The sequence below is a fragment of the Sinocyclocheilus anshuiensis genome, unplaced genomic scaffold, assembly GCF_001515605.1.
Source record: "Sinocyclocheilus anshuiensis isolate Anshui unplaced genomic scaffold, SAMN03320099.WGS_v1.1 scaffold281, whole genome shotgun sequence".
In the NCBI taxonomy this organism is placed as follows: Eukaryota; Metazoa; Chordata; class Actinopteri; order Cypriniformes; family Cyprinidae; genus Sinocyclocheilus; species Sinocyclocheilus anshuiensis.
This window is the reverse complement of record NW_015540849.1, coordinates 30,414-54,943: the sequence shown is the minus strand read 5'-3', so window position 1 is coordinate 54,943 and position 24,530 is coordinate 30,414. Positions and strand designations below refer to the sequence as shown.

The window sequence follows — 24,530 nt, the reverse complement described above, 5'->3', positions numbered from 1 at the left end:
AGTATCGCTTTAGAGTGGGCGGGATTATTCACATGTCGTTATAGTTGCGCCTCCTCTATTGCCGCGACTCCTGAAAAACGTTTTCATTCCGCGTCGCCCCATCAAGCTCTCGCTGGATCCGCTCCTCTGCTATCAACAAGAGGAACGTCTGTACTTCCTCAACAGACAACGAAACAGCCACTTTTTGGTTCAAAACAGTTGCGTTCGATCCTTTGCTGGCTGTGCTGATTTAAATCTAGTGGTTCTGTTGTGTTTGTGTCGCAAGTTCAGTGACGCAGGTAGTGACGATTCTCTCTGGCCAATTCGTGGCCAGAGTTTACACGTCACGTTTTGGTAACGGTACGGTTCACTTGGAACCTCAACCGAGGTGGTACTAAAAAAAGTACCAGGTACTGTACCCAGTGGAAAACCCCCCAAAAGTGAACCGTACCGTGCCGTACCATGCAGTGGAAAAGCGCCATTAGAGACACAATCTTGGAGACATTGCCACAGTTCTTCTGGATTTAGTCTGTTTAAAAATCTCACTGGATTATTACAATTAATGGCAAAATGAACGTTTGGAAATGTAAACTGATATGTCCTACTGAAACACTACAGTGAAAACATGACTTAACCATTTTTTAGCTGGTGAAAATACTTGTTCCGTGTACAGTGGTGGCCAAATTAATAAACATCTAAACATCGGCCTTGAAGAATTTTAAAGCACATTTAAAGTTTATAGCGTACCTGTACCATTGATTGTTTTTTTCCTTGCAGGAGTGTCGGATCGCGCACCCTATAGTGAAATGCACCTTCTGCAGGTCAGAGTTTCAGCAGGAGAGGTAAGACAGTCACACAACCAGGCTGGGGAAAATTATTCTTTCTCCATTTCTGTGCTAATGAAAAACTTTACTTTTTTCAGCAAAACCAACACTATCTGTAAGAAATGCGCACAGAATGTCAAACAGTTTGGGACGGTAAGTTCACTTGAGAGTGTATATGTTTAAATGACTGGAAATCCCGCAGATGTGTGCACTAACATATCTTTTTCTCCTTTTTTTTTCCCCAGCCGAAGCCATGTCAGTACTGTAACATTATTGCTGCATTCATTGGGACCAAATGTCAGCGCTGCACCAACTCTGAGAAGAAGTACGGCCCTCCACAGACCTGCGAACAGTGCAAGCAGCAGTGTGCCTTCGACAGGAAGGACGAGGGAAGGAGAAAGGTGACCAATCGCACATGCATGTCCTTATTACTCATCCACACACACTGGCTGTGTTCTCTCACGCTGCATGTGTGTGATTCACTCCGCTCTGACAGATTGGACAGTCACTGTTTCCAGATTTCAGCACATTGAAAGCATGAGCTTATAGATCTCTGTTCAGCGTCAAGTGCTCAATCATGTCTGGCATTAATTACCGGACATGTTGCACAAAACTGCTGTTGGTTTAGGCACAAGCACAACCCAGAGCTGAATCATTAAAGCCCACTCCTCCCACTAATAACTGATCAGGCAGCTTTACACATTTATTATCAGCAGTGTGTGGTGGACTTTGTGATGCATATACATGGAAACGGTTGCCATTTTATCTTTGAGGTGGTGTAATATTTTTTTAAAGGTCAACCTGTTTGAAAACATCATTCATTAATTTTGCAAATCCATTTGGTGATTCACTTCACCTTTCAAAGATCCATGTGGATAGTACACTCATATCTTGAGTTTGATTGCAGCCCACAGCTTCAGTTTTGACTTTATGCAAGCAACCAAGATAGCACTGTTTTTTTCTTTAAGCACTATTCTTAGTTTTGATTTACAGTTATAATAGGAGAAATGAAAATGACAGTGCTGAAAATCTAAAATAAACAGGGATAAAAATTTAAATTGTCATTTACACAACCGAAAGTTATTCCAAACAAAAGAAGATATTTTGAAGAATGTTGGTAACCAAACAATTGCCATTTATTTTTTTCCACACTATGGAAGTCAATGGCTACCGCAACAGTTTACCAGCATTCTCAAAATATTTTCTTTTGTGTTCAACAGAAGAAAGAAACTCCTACAGGTTTGGAACAACTTGAGGATGAGTAAATGATGACAGAGTTTTTGTTTTTGGATGAACTATCCCTTTACATACGGTTAACAAATATTAATTCTCTAATGTCAGAGTTTAAGTTTATGCATCATCACAAAATGCAAACCAAGTGTACAGCATGTGCGAGAGCACCTGCAGTGTTATTTCTAACTAACACTATTATACTACTATTATATTATACTTTAACACTAAAATACACGTTCAATTAAAACATGAAAAAAGAAATGTTGCCTTGGAAATGGTGAAGTACTAAAACTGAAATAAAAATAAATTAAGATTTATTCAAATTAAGATAAATAAAATTATACAAGCACTGCAAAATTACTAAAAAAATGTTTAACTAAAATGAATATGAAAACTGAATAATTAATTTGATGAAATAAGAGAAAAGAGTTAAAAAAAAAAAGTTCAAACATTCAAAATATGAAATGCTATAATATTATATAAACAGTACTAAAATAAGACTGAGCACACTTAATGCAGATGTCAATTCTATTTTTCTCCAGGTGGATGGGAAGCTCTTGTGTTGGCTCTGCACACTGTCATATCGTCGTGTTCTACAGAAAACAAAAGAGCAGCGGAAAGGCCTTGGCTCTTCCCACTCTAACTCCTCTTCCCTCAGCGAGAAGGAACATCAGAGACACCATCATAATCATCAGCACCACAGACATGGAAGTTCGCATCACAAGTAAGCAATATAATAATAATAATATAATACACATACAAACAAGCATCACCGTGCATCAGCATCCAGTCACAAGAATACAAACTTGTTTATTGGAAATCCTTGCAAAAATGCTGTCCTGTGTATGTGTGTTACAGAATAAGTGGTACTTTAAGTCCAGAGCAAGATCAGGGACTGTGGAAGCAGAGGTGAGATGTGTCTTTTTTTACATACATAGTAACTGGAGGCATGCAGTTTGTATTCGACTACAGTTTAATATTTAAGATGATCAGTGTGTTATTTTGCATGCTGTGAGATTGTGTTGAGATGTATTGAATTCGTTTCTCTTGTGCAGCATTCAGAAGGAAACGCCAAAGAAAAAACCCAAACTAGAGACAAAGCCATCCAATGGAGACAGGTAATTACTTCTCACTGTAATCGTCTCTATCTGTCTGTCTCTGGCCTTCCAGGCAGGCTGTCGCATTCTCTCCTTAAATGTTAAACACATTTCTTTTTTTCCCTCCAGTAGTTCAATCACTCAGTCAATGGATTCTGGAGGCACGGATAACTTTATCTTGATTAGTCAGCTGAAAGAGGAAGTGATGTCATTGAAGCGCATGCTCCAGCAGAGAGACCAGACCATCCTTGAGAAAGACAGGAAGGTAACTTCTGATGTTACTTCCTGGCTTTGGTGCCGCTTGCACATGAAATGTTCCCATTTTGCAGCTACAGCTCTTTCGGGCTACAAGTATGACTCACTGAATCAGAATCATGTGACGCAAACAGTCCTCATATTTTCAGAAAGGAAAAACTCTGAAATCAGATACCAGGAAATAGTACAAAGATTGATGGATGCATAAGTGTTCATTAACATATTCAAATAGACTTGTATCTCTGAGCACCATCCTGTTGTCTGATCAGCCAGCCGCCCACATCACATAAACATAAACGGCAAACGAAACAAAAGCGTAACAAAATCCCGCTACTCATTTGAGATGCACAGCGTGGACCGTGACACAAACAAACTGGTCCGAGCTCAGAACAGCTTTACTCGGGAACCAAAGTTGATTTCGCGACACTGTTACTGCACAGTGCTGCGACATCCAGTGAGAAGCGTTTGAATTCGCCGCAGAATGAATAATGGTTGCTGCGAGATTTAATGAGAAGCATTCAAATTCTGCACAGAAATCTGCTATAAACAGATCAGACAGCGCTGACGTAGTAACGCTGTCTATAACCATGGTGTTATGGCAGAAATAGTCGAATGTTATTACATTATTCATTTCAGGGTTTGTACAGCCTTTTGAGAGAGAAATTCAAGCAATTTTCAATGATTACAAGCATTTCACACAACTGTTTCCAGCACTTTAAAGCTCCTAAATGATCCAATTTGAATGTTATTTTCAATGGGATGACCAAAATATACTGTGGTGGTGAACAAACACTTATATAAAAAATACATCAAATCACCATTATAACCTGTAGATGCCAGCAGAGGAGCACTTATTGGCTTATTAGACATTCATTTATACTTTTTTCTTTATATTTTGAAATTATAAAATCACTATTATAAAATATCAAATCCTCAAGAAATTAGATTTTGTCAGAGTTTCACTCTTTTTTTTGTGTATGAAGTAAAAAACGTCACAAAGTGCTTTGAGAAACAAACTTTTATTCAATTTGCGACTAAATCACAAATAATCACTTTGTAAGCTTCCCAACTCAAGCTTGGTGCTTTACTGTCAAATGTGTATAAACATGAAATAAACAAGAAATTAACATGTAATATTATTAGTAACTGCACTTATTAATGCAAAACCATAGTAATTTTATCATATATATATTTGTCATATCTCTCTGAAATTAAAAAATACTGCACATTGTAATCTTAAATGTAAAATAGTTAAGTCTATTTATTATCAAAGCACTTGTCAGTAATACAGTTAAAATGGGGGAAATATGTGAACGATTGCATTGCGGGCTGATTTAAGGTGTGCCCCTAAATTTTCTGCTTGTGCTCCTAAACATTTTCAGTTAGGGGCTACAGTGCTCCTAGTAAAAATAGTCTGGAGCCCTCCTTTAGAGGCTTTTTATAGTTGTTCATATGTTTCTGTGTTGGTTTGTTTGGTAATGAAACACAAGGGAAACCGGTTCATTGACATAGATGATATCACAGCACACAACTTTGGAAAAATGGCTTCTGTTCTTGAATATTTTGAAAAGATTATTTCATAAGTTTGTTTACTGTTTCAGCTGACGGAGCTGAAGGCAGACTTTCAGTATCAGGAGTCAAATATGCGGGTGAAGATGAACAACATGGAGAAAGCACACAAAGAGGCCATGGAGCAACAACAGGTCACTTACACAGTACACTTTGCACTTTGAGAAGTTATTATTCTTATAGGGATAGTTCACCCAAAAATGAAAATTCTGTCATTAATTACTCAACCTTTATTACGTTCCAAACCCGTAAGACCTCCGTTCATCTTTGAAAAACAAATTAAGATATTTTTTATAAAATCTGAGAGCTCTGACATTTCATAGACAGCAACACAACTGAAGTGTTCCCAGACCCAGAAATGTAGTAAAGACATCAGTAAAATAGTCCACGAGAGATCAGTGGTTCAACTATAATTTTATGAAGCTACGAGAATACTTTTTACTGTGCGCAGAGGGTCAGAAAGCTTTCGGATTTCATTCAAAATATCTTAATTTGTGTTTCAAAGATGAACGAAGGTCTTACAGGTTTGGAACAACACGAGGGTGAGTAATTAATGACAGAATTTTCATTTTTGTGTGAACTATCCCTTTAAGTTTGGGGTTGGTAAGATTAGTTTTTGGTGTTTTTGAAGGAAGTCTCCTATGCTCACTAAGGCTGCATTTATCAAATATACAGTACAATTGGCCTACTAATAGTGTGAAATATTACGTATAATATTATTTTAAATAACTTTTTAATTTTAACATGTAATTTATTCCTGTGATGGCAGAGCTGAATTTTCAGCATCATTACTTTAGCCTTTAGTATCACAACCTCCTCCAGAAATCATTCTAATATGCTGATTTGCTGCTTAAGAAACATTTTATAAATGGCTATGCTGCTTAATGTGTTTGTGGAAGCCATAATACTTTTTGGTTCTTTGATGAATAGAAAGTTAGCATTTGTTTGAAATGTATCCATTCAACCTTGATCAATTTCATGCATCCTTGCAGTATTTAGTAGATATTTCTTTTTAAAACAATTCTTACTGTGTGTGAACTTTTAAACTGTAGTGTTCATATTTTTCACCAGCTGTGGTTTTGTTTGTGTTCGTCTCTCAGGCGAAGAACAGAGAACTGATGAAACAAGTGGCTGCACTCTCGAAAGGCAAGAAGTTTGACCGCAGTAGCAGTTCACTGCTGTTACCATAGCAATGACCTCATGCCATAACAATGACCCCTTGCCCCAATGCGTCATTACTGTGAGGAAGCTTCACCCTCCATTGCTCACAGATTATCTGTGTGTTGTGTTTTATTATTCCGATGATGTCACATATGCAAAAATCTCAATATATTATTATAATTGTTTTATTTTCTTTAGCTGTTTTCAGCGGTTTTAGTAATCACATGTATTTACAAAACCGACATAACTGTATAGAGCCATTACAGGAGCCCTGGCTGAACCCAGCCTCAGATCTCATATGCAAAACGTTTCAGAACTTCTGAAAACTGATTGAATGGAAGCAGAAGAGCTGTCAACAAATGTATGGAAATGTTATGAATTGATCGTGTCAGATATGCTGAACAGTTTTTATAGATGCTAAATTCATCTCTCTCTCTCTCCCTAAGTTTGACCGCAGTAGCAGTTCACTGCTGTTACCATAGCAATGACCTCATGCCATAACAATGACCCCTTGCCCCAATGCGTCATTACTGTGAGGAAGCTTCACCCTCCATTGCTCACAGATTATCTGTGTGTTGTGTTTTATTATTCCGATGATGTCACATATGCAAAAATCTCAATATATTATTATAATTGTTTTATTTTCTTTAGCTGTTTTCAGCGGTTTTAGTAATCACATGTATTTACAAAACCGACATAACTGTATAGAGCCATTACAGGAGCCCTGGCTGAACCCAGCCTCAGATCTCATATGCAAAACGTTTCAGAACTTCTGAAAACTGATTCATGAAGAGCTGTCAACAAATGTATGGAAATGTTATGAATTGATCGTGTCAGATATGCTGAACAGTTTTTATAGATGCTAAATTCATCTCTCTCTCTCTCCCTCTCTCTCTCTCTCTCTCACGCTCGCTTCTCTTTTGCGCTCTCTTTCTCTCTCACTCATGGAAAGACTGTATTACTGCATGTCTTACTGCCTGGTCAACTGTGTGGTTTTGTATATTAATTAATTACTCTGTTTGGCTTTGTATTAGTGATATTTCAGAGATGAATTTTGCAGGCCTGTATGAGACAATGCTGTTTTATTGAGTGAGGGCTCTATGTCCCTCCCCCCCCCATGCATTCTCATATTTTTACTGTCAGACACTTTTGTACTTTTTTTTTTCTGCAACACAGACGTTTCAGGAATATTAAAGCTAGTAAAACCTCAGTTTGTGTCTGTCCTCCTTACTGATGTACTGAAAGTAGTGGGATGTGTGTAAGGTTATTATAGCTTTGCATTTTCATTAGTTTTTTAAATGCCTCTTCAAATGTACTCTTGCTTTTAGTTTATATGAATTTTCAATTTCACTCATTTTATGGGTTATTGGAATTCTAAGGACAACAAAACTTGAAGCCCGAATAAAAATGCTGATAAAAGTCCATGTTGACCATTTGTGGTTTCTTTTTTTTTATGTAAACATACAGCGGGTCGCCTTATGGGGGCCGACATCCTACATGAGATCACATGACCAACGAATATTTTGTTTATATTGGTAGAATTCCTGTTATTCACATGGAATAAATTGATAATGACTTACTGTGAAGAGCGCATTTTCTACAATGGCATCACTAACGGGAAACATTTGCATCCAAGCTGCTAGGTGTCAGTGTAGGTCCAAGACTGGTCTGCGCAACAAAAATAAAAATCGTTGGTCTTTGATTCCTCATTTTCTATGCATTTACACAAGTTTGTACTTTATATTTATTCTTGTGGTGATTAGATAATATAACTGAAACTGCATTTTATCATGTCAGCGGTCTCTTGTAGACCGCGGCGTATTTGCTTTCGCGTTTGTCCCGCTGCCGCCACCGTAATCCCCCTACACACGTGACAATATATGCGCGTCTGGTAACGTTAGCCAAAAACTAGCTTAATTTATTTCGTTTTTCGGTGTTAGTGCTTTGAATTCGTGTGGTCTCGTTGATAAGTTTGGAAGCATAGAGTTGGATTCATATCGTCCTGCTGCAGGTGAGTTTAAAATAATGTAACAAGTAACGTAAAGCAAGCATGTATTTATTGAAAACGTAACAATACAAACAGACAACATTACAGACATTAAAAGTCATTAGACCTTTCCTGTCACATTCATTACAATATTCCCACCTTCCTTGTTTTTAGAGAATTTGTTAGACTAAACAATTAAAAGGGAATTGACTTTTAAATCACTCGACGACTTATGAAGAATTTAACACTTACTAGTAACAGAAAACATGGATAATCTACATCTATCCTTTTTAAAATAGCATATCAGTGCATTGTCACAATTGATAAATTGAGGATTACAAACATTATTTTTTATTTCCACGTAAACCTTCTAACGCCAAAAGGAAGATGAACAAAGACATTAAATAACCAAACAAATAAAAGTTTATCTTTTTGCTGTAAACAAATAAACAACAGTACTCTATATCTAAATAGAATTGTTGAGTATTACAGCTGTAATCGAAACATGTCATGTATTCATGTGAAAGCTTCATAACAGGTGAAACATCCCTGAACCTTTGCTCTATCAGACATGAGGCATTTGTGTGTGTGTGTGTGTGTGTGTGTGTGTGTGTGTGTGTGTGTGTGTGTGTGTGTCTGTGTTACAACCTACAGTCTATGGTTACAACGCATTCGTTTCAGGTAACCGAAGATGACCACAGCAGCAAGGCCAACGTTTGAGCCCGCAAGAGGAGGACGGGGCAAAGGAGAGGGTGATCTGAGTGCTTTGTCTAAACAGTACTCCAGCAGAGACCTGCCAGGACACACCAAGATCAAATACAGGTCAAGTTGCTGTTCTTTACAAAATCTCTTTGGCAATCAATCAATTATTAGGACAGAATTTGTATAATGCCTTTGCTTTTAAAGGAGTAGTTCAAACATTTGGGTGACAAGTTTGCATACTTTTAGGCAGGGCTCCAGACTAACTATTTTTACTAGGAGCACTGTAGCCCTGCAATGCAATCGTTCACACATATTCCCCATTTTAACTGTATTACTGACAAGTGCTTTGATAATAAATAGACTTAACTCATAGAGATTACAATATATTATGTAATACGATATTCTTAGCACCATATTTCATAGCCTCAAGGACCTATGCAAAAATAAAAAATATACAGACTTTTATGTGCACACGAGAAACCATTACACTTAGCATATAGGACAATGCATACTGAACCTATTGTGCCATCAGCCCATTTCGCGGTGTGGTTTTTTGGCCACCACAGAATATGCTTTAAAGAGACCTTAGGTCTTGAAACATGACATACTGCCCTAAGCCACATTTTGAACACTTTTTTTTACAAAACCAGTCTTTTTTTATGTACTCTTGAACTTGATAAATAGGACAATGCACACAGCCATATTATGCCATCAGCCCATTCATGTATTCATGTGAAAGCTTCATAACAGGTGAAACATCCCTGAACCTTTGCTCTATCAGACATGAGGCATTTGTGTGTGTGTGTGTGTGTGTGTGTGTGTGTGTGTGTGTGTGTGTGTGTGTGTGTCTGTGTTACAACCTACAGTCTATGGTTACAACGCATTCGTTTCAGGTAACCGAAGATGACCACAGCAGCAAGGCCAACGTTTGAGCCCGCAAGAGGAGGACGGGGCAAAGGAGAGGGTGATCTGAGTGCTTTGTCTAAACAGTACTCCAGCAGAGACCTGCCAGGACACACCAAGATCAAATACAGGTCAAGTTGCTGTTCTTTACAAAATCTCTTTGGCAATCAATCAATTATTAGGACAGAATTTGTATAATGCCTTTGCTTTTAAAGGAGTAGTTCAAACATTTGGGTGACAAGTTTGCATACTTTTAGGCAGGGCTCCAGACTAACTATTTTTACTAGGAGCACTGTAGCCCTGCAATGCAATCGTTCACACATATTCCCCATTTTAACTGTATTACTGACAAGTGCTTTGATAATAAATAGACTTAACTCATAGAGATTACAATATATTATGTAATACGATATTCTTAGCACCATATTTCATAGCCTCAAGGACCTATGCAAAAATAAAAAATATACAGACTTTTATGTGCGCACGAGAAACCATTACACTTAGCATATAGGACAATGCATACTGAACCTATTGTGCCATCAGCCCATTTCGCGGTGTGGTTTTTTGGCCACCACAGAATATGCTTTAAAGAGACCTTAGGTCTTGAAACATGACATACTGCCCTAAGCCACATTTTGAACACTTTTTTTTACAAAACCAGTCTTTTTTTATGTACTCTTGAACTTGATAAATAGGACAATGCACACAGCCATATTATGCCATCAGCCCATTTCGTGTCATGGTTTTTCCGCCACCGCAGAGGCTAAATTGGACATTAGGCCTTAATATTAGAGGTACTACTATAAGGAAAGCCACATTTTGAGCAAGTAGATCTCTATTAATTCATGTGCATCCATGCTCTTGCTTTATTTATAGCAGGATGGCAGTGATGCACAAAGGAGTGGGTTATATAAAACTAGAAATTGTGTAAGCATTTTTTTTTTAATTATTATTTTTTATTTTAAGGTCTCTGTATGCTCACTCGTATGTTTATATAACTTCAAGAATATCAATGAAAACAAACCCCTGAAAAAATCTAAATATTTATAGATGACTGTAATATATATCAAATATAAAGCTGAAAATAGTTCTGTATGAACCATTTATGTTAAATATGGGCCAAAAATCTTGAGTCCGACCGATATATATTTTTTGGAGCCGATACCGATATTAGAGAGTAAAAAAAGATCGATATATCGGCCAATATTCTTTGTGAGGCTATATAACAGTACAGTATACAGTGTACACACGAATGGGAAGTGTGTTTTTTTTGGTGTGCGTGTAATTAAGGAAAGGGAACAGAAAGCAGAGGAGGAGAGGATACGTATGGAGAACATTCTGAGCGGGAATCCACTGCTCAATCTGGCTGGCCAGCAGCAGCAGCAACAGCAACAACAAAAAACACAGAGCCAGAATGCATTCAGTGTGAAGAGAAGGTAATTTAATGGTGGTAAAAATAAGTAACACAAGATTATTTGGTTTTCTGTCTTCTTTCATAAGTTACTCTTAGTTGCATAGTTCACCCAAAAATGAAAATTACCCCATGATTTACTCACCCTCAAGCCATCCTAGGTGAATATGAATATTCTTCTTTCAGACGTATACAATCAGAGTTATATAAAAAAAACATCCTGGCTCTTCCGAGCTTTATAATGGCAGTGAATGAGGTTTTGATTTTGAAGGCCATTAGAAGGCTATTAAAAGTACTCCACACGGCTCCAGGAGGCCTTCATTATTCAAAATGAGTCTGACATCAGTGCACTTAACGGTAAACTTCTCTTATTATAAATAACTTAAACACAAATAGAACAAAATATATGTAACTTGAATGAATTAAAGCAGGGTTCCTCAATAATCGCAAATTCGTTAAAACCGAGAGAGCTCAATAATATGCTATTGACAACATTCAAACCCAATTTCACATTCTGTTTTTGGCAGGTGGGACGATGATGTCGTGTTTAAAAACTGCGCTAAAGGAGTGGATGAATCACGTAAAGAGAAACGCTTCATTAATGACACCCTGCGCTCTGAATTCCATAAGAAATTCATGGAGAAATATGTTAAATAATTGTCTTGTTATAGAACTGTATTTCAGCAGTTTGTTTAAAATATTTTTTTCGTTTTAGCAAATATCATATGTGCTCATTTTGTCTTTTTAATCTTTATGTGCGGCCCTTCAGTAGTGGGTCTGTAAAAGAAGTGTACCAATAAAATAAAATGGAATGCTCATTCATTTCTCTTTCTACTGTATATGATCCAGTTGTCTTAAGTCGTGCTTTATAACATTCACTTATCCTGCAAGTTTGTGTCTGTTATCTTTATCTTTATCTTCTTATTTTTACTTTTAGTCAGAATTGCCCTGTTTGTCCTGATTACATTTACATGTTCAGACGTTTCCATACTTTCAGGTCAGGTCAAACCTTTTTTATTTTCTTCTTCTTGAGTTACTGAAGCAGACCCGCTCTGAATCAGTAGAGCAGATCTGGCCAACCTGACCTGCGTCTTTTCACAAGGGGGCTTTCTATTCTGCTCCCTTCTGTAATTTGATTTTCTATTCTTAACATATTTAGGACTTTTAACAGTAGTGATTGTCTCAAAGCAACCGTACAAAGTAACACGCCTAAACCCCCAGCGAGCAAGAAAACGGCAAGAGTTTCATAGAAAAACTCCATTAATGTAACAAATATACCTTGTGAGAAACCAAGGCTGAAAGAGGAAACCCATCCTCTTCTGTTTGGCCTGAATTTCTTTGAAAGACTGTATATAGAATCAGTACTGTGGATGTCTATGGACAGTTTGTCTAAAATTAGTAGTCCCAACTGTTTGCTTGGAAAGAAAACCAGCTGTGGATGCCTTTAGATGTCCTGATAGCAAATAAACGGTCCTTTACCGAGCTAAAGCTTGTGGTAGGCATGGAGAGGGCTACGTTAGCAGACCACATGAAGCTACATCAGTCAGTGATGTATTAATGTGGTCAAAGTGAATGAACCGCTACACCTAAGGCACATTTCCAGGTCAGACCTGTTCTGAGTTGGCAACTGTGATTCATGACCAATGACCCACAGCTAGTCTTGAGTGATTGTTCACATTCTTGAAATTTCTTTCCCTCAACAGTAAATGTGCATCAGCCGAGTGGGTGTTTGACTAATAGAACGATGTGTTCTTTAAAGTTTGAGAAAGTGCTTAGCTCTGACGTGTCTGATTGTGTAAGTGAGGTAAAGGAACAACTGTTTGTCAAGAAGACTATGAGTAAGTATAAAGGAAACACCTCCTAATATTCCTTCTAAAAACTCAGAAGTAACCTCAGAACTTCCTCCTCAGAACTGTCTTCTGATTGGCTGAGGCCAGCGGGTGGGCTCTAAATGAGGTTCACTAGAACTATGACTGTACAAAAGACATCCAATCAGCCAAGAGAGACGGAGACAGAGAGTGAGAAAAGGGAAGCCCAAACCTCTTGTTGCAGTTGACCATCTGTCTGAGAAAGGAAAAGAAGAACTGCTGTGCACAGTGTTTATTTGAAGGTAAGATTTCAGCTTCCCGTGCACTTTAAAATTCTTTTGCCTCAGGTTTCAAGTTTGACTGAATGATGATGGTTTTCTTTTTTGGTTGTTTACAGTAATGTTATATTGTTAGTCTGCAGATGATGTTTTTGAAGTGGAGTGTTGAGAGAGGGAGTAGGCATGAGATGTTTAAACTAATGTAAACAATTATAGAAATTAATGTAGATAAAGATTTTCAGTGTGTGAGAATATATCTGAATATGTGGATCATTGTGGTTATACTTCTTTTTAAGGGTTTGATGGAAGATTTTATTAAATTTTTTTTTTCCAGATTGAGTATTTTTAAATACATTATACTTTTTTTTTTAACTTTAACCCTTTTTTAATCAGTTAAAAAGTAATATAAGGTATTATGTTTAATAATAACTTTTATTAAAGTTTTTTATTTACTTTTGATTTATAAAGCTTAATAGTTCTCTTCATATATAGTATGTGTAACATGAACTAACAATAAGCAGTAAATATATATATATATATACTGCATTTGTTACAGTGTATTCATGTTGAAAATATAGCTCTTCATATTAGTTCACAGTGCAATAACTAATGTAAACAGAAGCAACTTTTGATTTTAACGATGTGTAAATGTTAAAATGAACATTCAGATATGCTGTAGACGTGTTGTGTTCATTGTTAGTTCATGTTAATAATGCAAATTAATGCTAACAGGCAAAACCCTATTGTTAGACCTTTATATATACAACAGCATATACTACGGTGGTCTGACTGTTTTCTACTTTAATATATTTTAATATGTAATTTATTCCTGTTATGCAAAACTGAATTTTCAGCAGCCATTACTCCAGTCTTGTCACATGATCCTTCATAAATCTTTCTGATATACTGATTTAATGCTCAAGAAACATCTTATTGTAAATATTCAGAATTCTTGTGCTGCTCAATATTTGTTTGTGGAAACTTTTTTTTTTCAAGATTAATAGAAAGTTCAAAAGAACCACATTTATTTGAAATATGCATTTGTAACAATGTTACAAGTCTTTACTTTCCCTTTCAGTCCATTTATTGCATGATATGCATGAGGGCTACATATCATGCCAGATGAAAGTGATATCAAGATATACAGGATGTGTGTTTGTTTGACAGTTGAACAGTTTTTCCAAATGTTTAAGTGGGTCATCTGACTTCCTGAACATGCAGTTCAAATCCCTCCAAACTGTGATGTCATCAGTTTTGAAACAGCAGCCTTCCTGGATAGTGCTGCTGTAACTTAAGCTGGAGCAGCATGTGTGTCTGTGTATGTTGATATGATCTGTTCTTTTGCAGCCAGCAGATCATGCAAGTGATGCTTCTGAAACTGGTTTTGGTGGGGGTTTTTTTCCAGTCCTTTTTTTTCAGTGCTATTAGTGCAGATTAAAGTCTTTTTAATATAACACAAAAGAAAAGCCTTGATAATTGTGCCAGGGAAACCGCCTACACATCCACTTCAGTTTGATCTTATGTCTTTACGTGTGGGTGTGTGTGTGTGTTGCACAGAATAAATATCGAGTCTGTTGGTTCCCTGCCTTTAGTTGACCACAAACACGGGTGTTTCTTCAGGGTTTCTTGAACGTTAGTGGTAGGTTTGTGGTGAAGTAGTTCCTTAATCAGCCATTCAATCACACGCATGTCTAAATCTTACTTACTCTTCCTTTTTCTCCCTTCTGCTCTATCCACATTTAATAATAGCCACATATTATCAGTCATGTATATTGGATACCTGTTTTTCTGTGTCTCGTTCTGAGTGTCCCAGAGTGGTTTCAGTCTAGTTCTGGGTGTGCGATACAAAGAGAGGATTGAAGTTTTTGACCATGTGTTGTTACTATTTCAGCACTCTTGTAAGTTGATTCATATGGAAATATGTTGGTCTGTGTGCAGGTCATGTTGCCGCAGTGTGAGAGAGCACGGAGTATAAGTGGACGTCCAGAAGGGCCGTATCGGGCAGTAGAAAGCGCAGATGCTCTCGTTACACAGGACTTTGAAGGCGTGGACACGCTGGACAAACTTTTTGTACATGCTGTGAAGAGATTTAGTAAGGCACCCTGTCTGGGCACCAGAGAGGTCCTTAGTGAAGAAGAAGAAAAACAACCCAATGGGAAGATCTTTAAGAAGGTAAATTCATTCACCGATTTGATTCGGTATCAGTTCAATCAGTTGGAAACAGTCAAAAATATTAGTGACAGTTGATATAGAAACATATGTGTTTTTGTTTGTAGTTGGTCCTGGGGGACTACAGCTGGATGACCTATGAAGAGGTCAGTCAAGCAGTGGAATCTTTTGGCAGTGGTCTGGCAGCTTTGGGCCAGTGTAATACCATTGCCATCTTTTGTGAGACACGGGCAGAATGGATGATCACAGCACAGGCCTGCTTCAGACGCAACTTCCCATGTAATGCAATCACACTTTACTTTAAAGGGTTAGTTCACCCAAAAATGAAAATCTGTCATTAATTACTCACCCTCATGTTGTTCTAAACCTGAAAGACCTCCGTTCATCTTCGGAACACAAATTAAGATATTTTTGATGAATTCTGAGAGCTCTGTAATTACCAAGATCAAGGTCCAGAAATGTAGCAAGGAGATCGGTAAAATAATCCATGTGACATCAGTGGTTCAACCGTAATTTTTACGAAGCTACGAGAATATTTTTGTATGCAAAGAAAACAAAAATAACGATTTTATTCAACAATTTGTCTCCTCCGCGTCACCCTGGTGCCATTTTGGAGAGTATCCACTGAACGTAAACAGCGTACGCTATTCTGTGTCAGCTGTGTTTTCAACGTTGTTTACGCTTTGATTTGAACGAAAACAACGTATCCACGTGACGCAGCTGACAGAATAGCGTACGCTGTTTATGTTCAGTGGATCCTCTCCAAAATGGCACCAGGGTGACGCGGAGGAGACGAATTGTTGAATAAATAATAAAGTCGTTTTTTTATTTTATTTTTTTTGTGGTTACTGGATCTTGATCGTGGTAATTACATTTCTATCTATGGGAGGGTCAGAGAGCTCTCAGAATTCATAAAAAATATCTTAATTTGTGTTCCAAAGATGAACGGAGGTCTTACGGGTTTAGAACGACATGAGGGTGAGTAGATAATGACAGAATTTTCATTTTTGGGTGAACTATACCTTTAACTCTAAACACGTTTAAATCTAAATCATACAGTCATATAAATGTTTTTTTGTTCTGCTCCATAGTTATTTCACAGCTGAATTTATGTAACCTTTGGTTTACATAGCCTATTTCCAGTCAATTTAGCTGTACATAAAGAGTTTTGTTATTAGTTATTCACCTATAGAGGTTAATTGGAATCAGAACTCTCGTACATTCACAGGAAATAGCTTACTTCTGCATTGGAAAATAAGGTGGATATTAGTGGTGGGGATTTTTCAGTTACTCAAACTTTCTGCCAGTTACATCACTAAACAAACACAGTAGGTGGTTTATGAGTGAGATATTCAGTCACTAACTGAACGATTCATTCAAAAACACTAATTCACTCTGGAGTTAAACAAATTACTGTTTTTATCAGTGAGGTAGTGAATCATTCATTCAACCAATTTGTTTTAACAACACGGACTCATTCAGGCTCATTTTTCTTAAAGAAAACATACATGTGAGGTACCACTTATGGAATAACCATGCCAGGCTGAAGTATTCATTATACAATTTCGGCAATACCAACTCTGATACTTGCTTCTTATCCTATTATAACACCCCACTCTATATATTCTTATACAATAATTGTAGAAGGTTTCTTCAACACTAAACAGAAAGCATACATGAGCAACAAAGTAAAAAATACATAGTCACTTCTCATGATGAACGACAAGAATTAAAATTAAAATAAAGACATAAACTGTAATTATAGGAGGCATGAGTCCTGAAGCATATGTTGATAATATCCTCTAAACATCTCAGTCTTCTCATAGATGTAACCTTATTTGTTTCCAGATCTTAATAAAATAGATAATTTGTCCTTTAAAATAAATACAGCATATTTCTCAGTTCTCTGACCCACATCTCAAAGGTGGAGACAGAGTCCAACTTACGTATCTAAACAAGTCTTTTTGCAAGAACCGTACAGAACAAGATAGCCTGTGTTTGATATTCTCAGTTCCTAAAAGAATGGATCGTACCCTACACAAGAATCAGGTTCCAGATTAATAAAATATGCTTCAGAAAAAAATGTAAATACATGAAATAAAATGTTTCTGGAATGGCTGTATTTCACTGCATGCCAACAATTAATTTTGCTTTGGCTTTGTTTGGAACTATTTTCGTAATCGGTACAAAAACAGGCAAAGCAACTAGCAACATTTTGCCTAAAGTAAATGTTACATAGTGATAACTTGTATAACTCTTGTATAAAAGTAATATCCATGCCAGGCCAACCCTGATTTGTTGTACTACCTGTAAGTTTTTTTTTGTTTTTTTTTTTACAATATTTTGTCAATATTACATACCGAACCTTTCATTTTGTTATTTTTATATTTAAACTATATATGCAAACCTCGCAGATCCTGCAAAGATTATCTGAACTTATGAGCACAATTGTGCGTGTGTGTGTGTGTGCAGTGGTAACGCTGTATGCAACTCTGGGTGAAGATGCTGTAGCTTATGGGCTGAATCAGTGTGGAGCCACTCATCTCATTACAAGCACAGAACTGCTGCGGACCAAACTGAAGGTACACAAAGCCACAGACATGCAAGTGTGACCTGCTTATCAGGGTGGTCTGGCTAAAAGTTTGTGTTATATTACTCTTTCTCTCTTTCTCAGAACGTTTTGAGTGCAGTGCAGTCAGGGTTGCAGCATGTTATCTATGCAGGCAGTGGTGAAGTATGTCATGCTGATTACCCACAGTCTCTCGACATGCACAGCATGCAGGAAGTAATGGAGCTTGGGGCAAAGCCAGAGAACTGTGAGTAACATGCAAAACAATTATTTATACAACCAAACTGAATTGATTCATAAGCTGATATACATGCTCTCTCCTTGTGTGTCTCTCTCTCTTTCAGTAAGCAAAGAGTATGAGAAGCCGACTGCATCTGATCTCGCAGTGGTGATGTACACCAGTGGGTCTACAGGGAAGCCTAAAGGAGTGAAGATGCAACACAGTAATCTGATTGCAGGAATGGCTGGGCAGTGCCAGCGGATCCCGGGCCTGGGGTGAGCAACAGTAATAACACCAACACCAGTTCAATAATTTGCATGTTTATCCGTACACTACGGACAAACAAATTACTTCCAGCTTAAATCATGTCACGTCTGGTTAAGACATAATGCATCAGTAGGGTAAAACTGGAGTAGGAGTGTGTGGTGAAGCAAATACAGGGAACAACAGAGACGTGGGTGTAAAATTACACAAATTATGGAAAACTAACAACTGACGAATAAATGCATGTAAAAATGAATATAAGTTAGTGTCTAATCTTTCAAACTAATCTTAAATCTTTATTTTTGTGTGAGGGTTATTTATATACTATTTTGGTATTCATTCATGTTTTTGAGTTAGCTTTAATGTTTATATTTTCAGTTTAAATTTTAGTTTAAGTTTTAATAATGATGTTTTTTTTGGTCATTTTTATATTTTTTTCTTTAAACATTTCTATTTAGCTTTATTTATTTTTATATCCATTTTAATTTGAGTAATTTTAGTACTTCAACTTATTTATTTCAGCTGTTTCCAAGGCATCACTTCAAAAAAAATTCAACATTTCTACATTTATTTTTTTATGTTTTTTTTTTTTTTAAAGTTTATCAACTAATATTTATATTTGATTTCAGTTAACAAAAATAAGTTTGAGTAGTTTTAGTTTTAGTTAACAATAACAACATCGCTGTGTATGTACAGGTCCCAGGACACTTATATAGCTTATCTCCCTCTGGCTCATGTGCTGGAGCTGACAGCAGAAATATCCTGTGTGTCATATGGCTGCAGGCTCGGATACTCATCCCCACACACACTCACGGACCAGGTAACACACACACACACACACAAACACAAACATACATACACACATACTCTGTTCCTCTATTATATCATCTCCTCTGTGCTTGACCTGTGCACTTGTCTATGCAGTCCAGTAAAATAAAGATCGGTGGTAAGGGAGATTGCTCTGTGCTTAAACCCACCCTGATAGCGGCAGTACCGGTGAGTTTTAAAAATGAAAAACTTTGAGTGTTTTATTTTTGTTCCCCTCTTTTTACTCAATATTTGTGTATGTGTATCTGTTGGTGTGTCTAGGAGATCATGGATCGTATCTGCAAGAACGTTAATGGGAAGTTGAGAGAGATGTCAGTGGTTCAGAGGACTCTGTTTAAAGTGGGATACAACTATAAGCTGCAGAAGGTGTCACAAGGAGCCGATTCTGCGGTGTGTAACATGTGAGTCAGTTAAACATGATGGGTATCTATCTATCTAGTTGTTAAAGAAATAAAAAGCTGCATCAGTTAGGGTTAAAAGAATTATTGCAAAACATATAACATACCAGAAACATATTAATTACTGCAATACTGTTCCAAGTCTAGACTCATCATCATTATTTGATTATTTTAATCCAAATGGCGACTTTTTTTGGCCAGATATATATATATATATCTATATATATATATATATATTGTTATATTGAAAATATACTTTGATATAAATATGTATTACAGTATTTTAAAAGGTTAAATAGTTACATTTCTAAACTTTGCGTGACTTATTTTACAAATACATTTGTGTGCTAAATTGTGTTGTGAATTCAAAATTTTTCACTTGGGTAAGAGTGATAAAATGTTGCCTATATGCAGTGCTGCAATGGCAGATTTTGCCTATACGAAATGGTCTCTGTCTTCAAGATCTTGTTGTTTGAGATGATATGATTGTGTGTTTCAGGTTGTTTTTCAAGCGTGTGAATTTGCTGCTGGGAGGGTGTGTACGTCTGATGTTGAGCGGAGGGGCTCCACTGTCTGCTTCCACACAGAGATTTATGAATGTGTGTTTCTGCCCTGTCGCTGTGGGTTACGGCCTTACAGAGACGTGTGGAGCGGGAACTATCTCAGAATGTTAGTGCAAAAACATTTTTTCCTGCATGTTAAAATGACTGGATTCCTGTGCCGACATGTTCAAACTTGTGTTTGTGTGTGTTTGCAGTTTCTGATTACAGTACAGGACGAGTTGGAGCTCCTCTCATTTGCTCTGAAATAAAACTGCGAGACTGGCCTGAGGGTAAGACACACACACACACACACACACATGTGCAAACAACAACAGGAATTGAGGGTTCTCAGGTTCACTTTACATTCCTAACTTTCAACCGACCTCTCTCTTTCATCATCAGGTGGATACACCAGTCAGGACAAGCCACACCCACGAGGAGAGATTCTGGTTGGTGGACCGAATGTTGCCATGGGATACTTTGGGAGTGAGGGGGAGGGAGAAAATGACAACTTCTGGGTGGATGAGGCAGGGCAGCGCTGGTTTTGTACTGGAGATGTCGGGCAAGTTCATCCAGACGGTTGTTTGCAGATTGTGGGTGAGTAAGTTCTGAATCACCTAACAAAGGAGAGTTACGTCAGAGAGACGTCTGCTGTTCTGTCAAACATAACATGCCAATCCTCCACTTCCTGTTCTCAGATCGTAAGAAGGACCTGGTAAAGCTGCAGGCAGGTGAATATGTGTCTTTGGGGAAGGTAGAATCTGCCCTGAAAAACAGCCCCCTCATTGATAACATCTGCGTCTATGCCAGCAGGTACACCACAACTTTATATCCCACAATATTCTGTATCCAGAGATTAACCTGAATAAAGTGTCAATTTACATGTGACTGGAATTTTAGCACTGAAAATCGCCATGTCCCAGTTTTGTTGGTCATAGGTGTTCATACTGATTGATTTGATAACATTATGTGTGGGCTGCACACATGTGTGTGTGCAACTGTCCATATACACAGCTATTAATCTGATAACAAGTGGCATGTATGATGCTATCAAAACGGGTATATTTGTAGCAATAGCCAACAATACATTGTATGGGTCAAAATTATTGATTTTTCTTTTATGGCAAAAATCATTAGGATAATGTAAAAGATCATGTTCCATGAAGATATTTTGTAAATTTCCTACTGTAAATATATCTAAACTTAATTTTTGATTAGTAAAATGCTTTGCTAAGAACTTCATTTGGACACCTTTAAAGGCGATTTTCTCAATATTTAGATTTTTTTGCACCCTCAGATTCCAGATTTTCAATCTGTATAGTTGTATCTCGGCCAAATATTGTCCTATCCTAACAAACCATACATCAATGGAAAGCTTATTTATTCAGCTTTCATATGATGCAGAAATATCAATTTCACAAAATTGGCCCTTATGACTGGCTTTGTGGTTCAGGGACACATATGCAAGTAAAGATATTTGTAATGTTACAAAAGATTGTAACTTTTCAACTTTCTATTCATCAAAGAACCATGAAAAATTGATTACAGTTTCCACAAAAAATATTAAGCAGCAGCGTTGGTAATAATAGGAATCATTATACCAAATCATTAGAATGATTTCCGAAGGATCATGTGACACTGAAGACGGGAGTAATGGCTGCTGAAAATTCAGCATTTCCATAACAGGAATAAATTACAATTTAAAACATATTAAAAAAGAAAACAATTAGTTTAAATTGTAATTTTACAATATTACTGTTTTGGGAGTGTTTTTGAGCATATAAATGCAACCTTAGTGAACATAAGACACTTTTTTTCAAAAATCTTACCAACATAATCTTTTTTGTTTTAAACTTTGAGTTTTAGGACAATATTACAAAGAGGAAACCAAAACAGAACAAAAGACAAGATCAACTTAATACAATCAATCAAATAAATAAATTGTGGGTTAGCAAAACAATGAAAGTGATACAATTCAATATGATACAATAAAATTTAAGTGAAAAAAAAAAAAAACACAAAGTGCTAGAACTAAGATTCACTCTAGCAACCCGATCTTTTGAACAGAAGTGTATTGATATAAACTGTTACAATTGCTTATCCATGGCTTTAAAGCAAACAGATAGAGCCACAAAACTCGTTCTTAATCTTGTGTTTTTAGCAAACCACTAGGCTACATTAATATGTGTATTGATACAACCTAAACTTGTCATGCAGGCTCCAAGACACCATAATGCAGAATAAACACATGCCGTCAGTTCAACACTAATATGTCCTTGTACTATTTCCGATCAGTGATCAGAACTACTTGATCAGCTTTGTGGTGCCCAATCAGAAGCAAATGATCGAGCTGGCAAAAAAGAACGGGATAGAGGGCGAGTGGGAGGAGCTTTGTAACCACACCAAGATGGAGGAGGAAGTAGTAAAAGTCATCAAAGAAATTGCAGTCACAAGTAAGCACATTTTTTAATGTTATACTAACTTCTCAATGATGTTTGGTTACTTAAGTATATGCTGCAGAAAGTGGAAGTGTGTAATGCTTTCAGTGGGTTTTTTTTCCACACTTTTTGGGGGGGGGACTGTCTGTTTGGTGACCGAGTTTCCCTTTAAACAGTGTCTATTGTAACTACAGAGATTTGTGTGTTTGATACTGTGAGAAAATAGCAAAGGCATTTATTTTTTGTGTGTGTGTCTATGTGTATAAACTGTATATAAATTAATTGTGTGTGTGTGTGTGTGTGTGTGTGGTACTGTAGGTAAACTGGAAAGGTTTGAGGTTCCACAGAAGATCTGTTTAAGTTCTGAGGCTTGGACTCCAGAAACAGGGCTGGTGACGGATGCCTTCAAACTAAAGAGAAAAGAGCTGAAAAATCATTATATAAAGGACATTGAGAGGTTATATGGGGCTAAATGATGGACATGCAACATTTATCTAGGCTGATTCCCAGTTGGTGTACTATGCTTTGTAGATTACTATCCCCCTAATCATAGTATTGCATCAAAATGCAGTTTTATTATGATCCTGTCTTACTCCATACACTAGACATTAATAAAAGTCTTCCAATTGGGATTCATCCATATATAAAGTCACTGCCAATCCTGCTGTTCTCAGTAGAAACACCATTCTTCCCCCTGCTGGATGTAAATGGTCATTACTTCCTCTGTGAGTAAGTACTGTGAGGAATAGATTTATATAATGGCAGTAAAAGATGTATGCATTGCTGTTTTATATATATATATATATATATATATATTACTTATAAAGGTGCCTTGAAGCATATCTATGTCAAATATTTTTTAAATGTTCAAAATTTGCCACTTTTACTTGAAAGCGTTTTTGGGATGCAATTGGTAAATATCAAATTTTTAGTTGCTTGGCGTTTTTGTTTGTTTGCTTAATTGTTTGTTAGAGTCCATTAAAGAAAAGCTTATGCAGTTTTGTTTAGTGTGAGTCACCCAGCTGATTTCTGATGGCAAGAGTGTTAACGGTCACTTACGATCAGCAGAAATAAAGCTGGGAACTGTGTAAACTACAGAATATAATGTGGGATGACTTTAAGTTTACATATGTATGGGAAATTATTTTTATGTATACCATTGACATGAAAGGGAAGAATTTTTTATGATGTTTGTACATTTGTATCTTTGGTTGCTCAGGTGCGCATACACAGATGAATGGGTTAAAGGCAATACATAATGTGTAAAGTGCATTGGAGATGAAACTGGGAAGTTATATTTTTCCTGTTATGCAATATATTATACTGCATAGTTTAATTTTTAAAAACTATATCACCATTCCTCAGCATAAACTGTTTTCATCATACATTTCAACATACATTTATTATTTGCATAAACAAACCAAACATCCTGTAATTGTTTTTCTGGTTTTTTTTTTTGTTTTGTTATGTCTGTGCTTCGTTTTAGTTGTTTGAGATATTTCAAATGTTTTATACGTTTTTTACTTGTATTTAAGCTCTATACCTGTGAACTGTTACATTTTTTTCTGACTGGGCTTTATTCTGATACCACTCATTTTCTATATAAACAAATCCTTTTTCCTTCTCTGTCCACCATCATTTCAGAGTTTTGACACTTCTTGCATTCTCTTGCTTGTTAGCACATTTCAGGTGTATTAAAACAAAACGTCCACTTAGTTACAAGTATAATTAATCACTCTCATTTAAAAAAAAAAGCTACATTTTCCAAATTAGGCACACAGAGCTATTTCTCTCCTTATTTATCTGTCAACCCTTGCTTTCTGTACTTTGTTATTGCTGAATTCTTCCATCCGAGACCCGGACGTTTAACCCTTTTCTATTAGAGCTGTTCATTT

The 24,530-nt window shown here is 36.7% G+C and overlaps 3 protein-coding genes across 6 annotated transcripts in view; all 3 read left to right on the top strand.

Annotated features, from left to right (window-relative positions):
• Positions 1-7,328, top strand: part of LOC107687655 (protein FAM76B-like) — a 10,055-nt gene extending 2,727 nt beyond the window's left edge. For 2 of the 4 annotated variants that reach the window (XM_016485067.1, XM_016485065.1), the window contains exons 3-11: positions 757-821; positions 902-956; positions 1,049-1,204; positions 2,579-2,760; positions 2,895-2,945; positions 3,092-3,154; positions 3,263-3,398; positions 4,990-5,091; positions 6,058-6,542. In XM_016485067.1, coding sequence (XP_016340553.1) covers positions 757-821; positions 902-956; positions 1,049-1,204; positions 2,579-2,760; positions 2,895-2,945; positions 3,092-3,154; positions 3,263-3,398; positions 4,990-5,091; positions 6,058-6,147 — 900 coding nt within the window. In that variant the 3' untranslated portion in view covers positions 6,148-6,542. Of the gene's footprint in view, positions 1-756; positions 822-901; positions 957-1,048; positions 1,205-2,578; positions 2,761-2,894; positions 2,946-3,091; positions 3,155-3,262; positions 3,399-4,989; positions 5,092-6,057; positions 6,544-6,564 lie in introns of those variants that run through there. The other 2 variants (XM_016485066.1, XM_016485068.1) reach the window with 2 other exon arrangements.
• A 591-nt stretch (positions 7,329-7,919) lies between these two features.
• On the top strand, positions 7,920-11,939 carry LOC107687694 (protein CWC15 homolog). The gene is made up of 4 exons (XM_016485139.1): positions 7,920-8,129; positions 8,787-8,988; positions 11,001-11,146; positions 11,649-11,939. The coding sequence occupies exons 2-4, from the start codon at positions 8,797-8,799 to the stop codon at positions 11,776-11,778; spliced, it is 468 nt and encodes a 155-aa protein (XP_016340625.1). The 5' UTR covers positions 7,920-8,129; positions 8,787-8,796; the 3' UTR covers positions 11,779-11,939.
• A 1,135-nt stretch (positions 11,940-13,074) lies between these two features.
• Positions 13,075-24,259, top strand: LOC107687654 (long-chain-fatty-acid--CoA ligase 4-like). The gene is made up of 15 exons (XM_016485064.1): positions 13,075-13,231; positions 15,146-15,379; positions 15,484-15,655; positions 17,849-17,958; positions 18,051-18,192; positions 18,290-18,440; positions 19,126-19,249; positions 19,354-19,425; positions 19,519-19,658; positions 20,155-20,324; positions 20,413-20,487; positions 20,600-20,794; positions 20,896-21,010; positions 22,493-22,650; positions 22,954-24,259. Exons 2-15 carry the CDS (start codon positions 15,149-15,151, stop codon positions 23,109-23,111), a joined length of 2,013 nt encoding a protein of 670 aa, XP_016340550.1. The 5' UTR covers positions 13,075-13,231; positions 15,146-15,148; the 3' UTR covers positions 23,112-24,259.
• Positions 24,260-24,530: the final 271 nt, after the last annotated feature.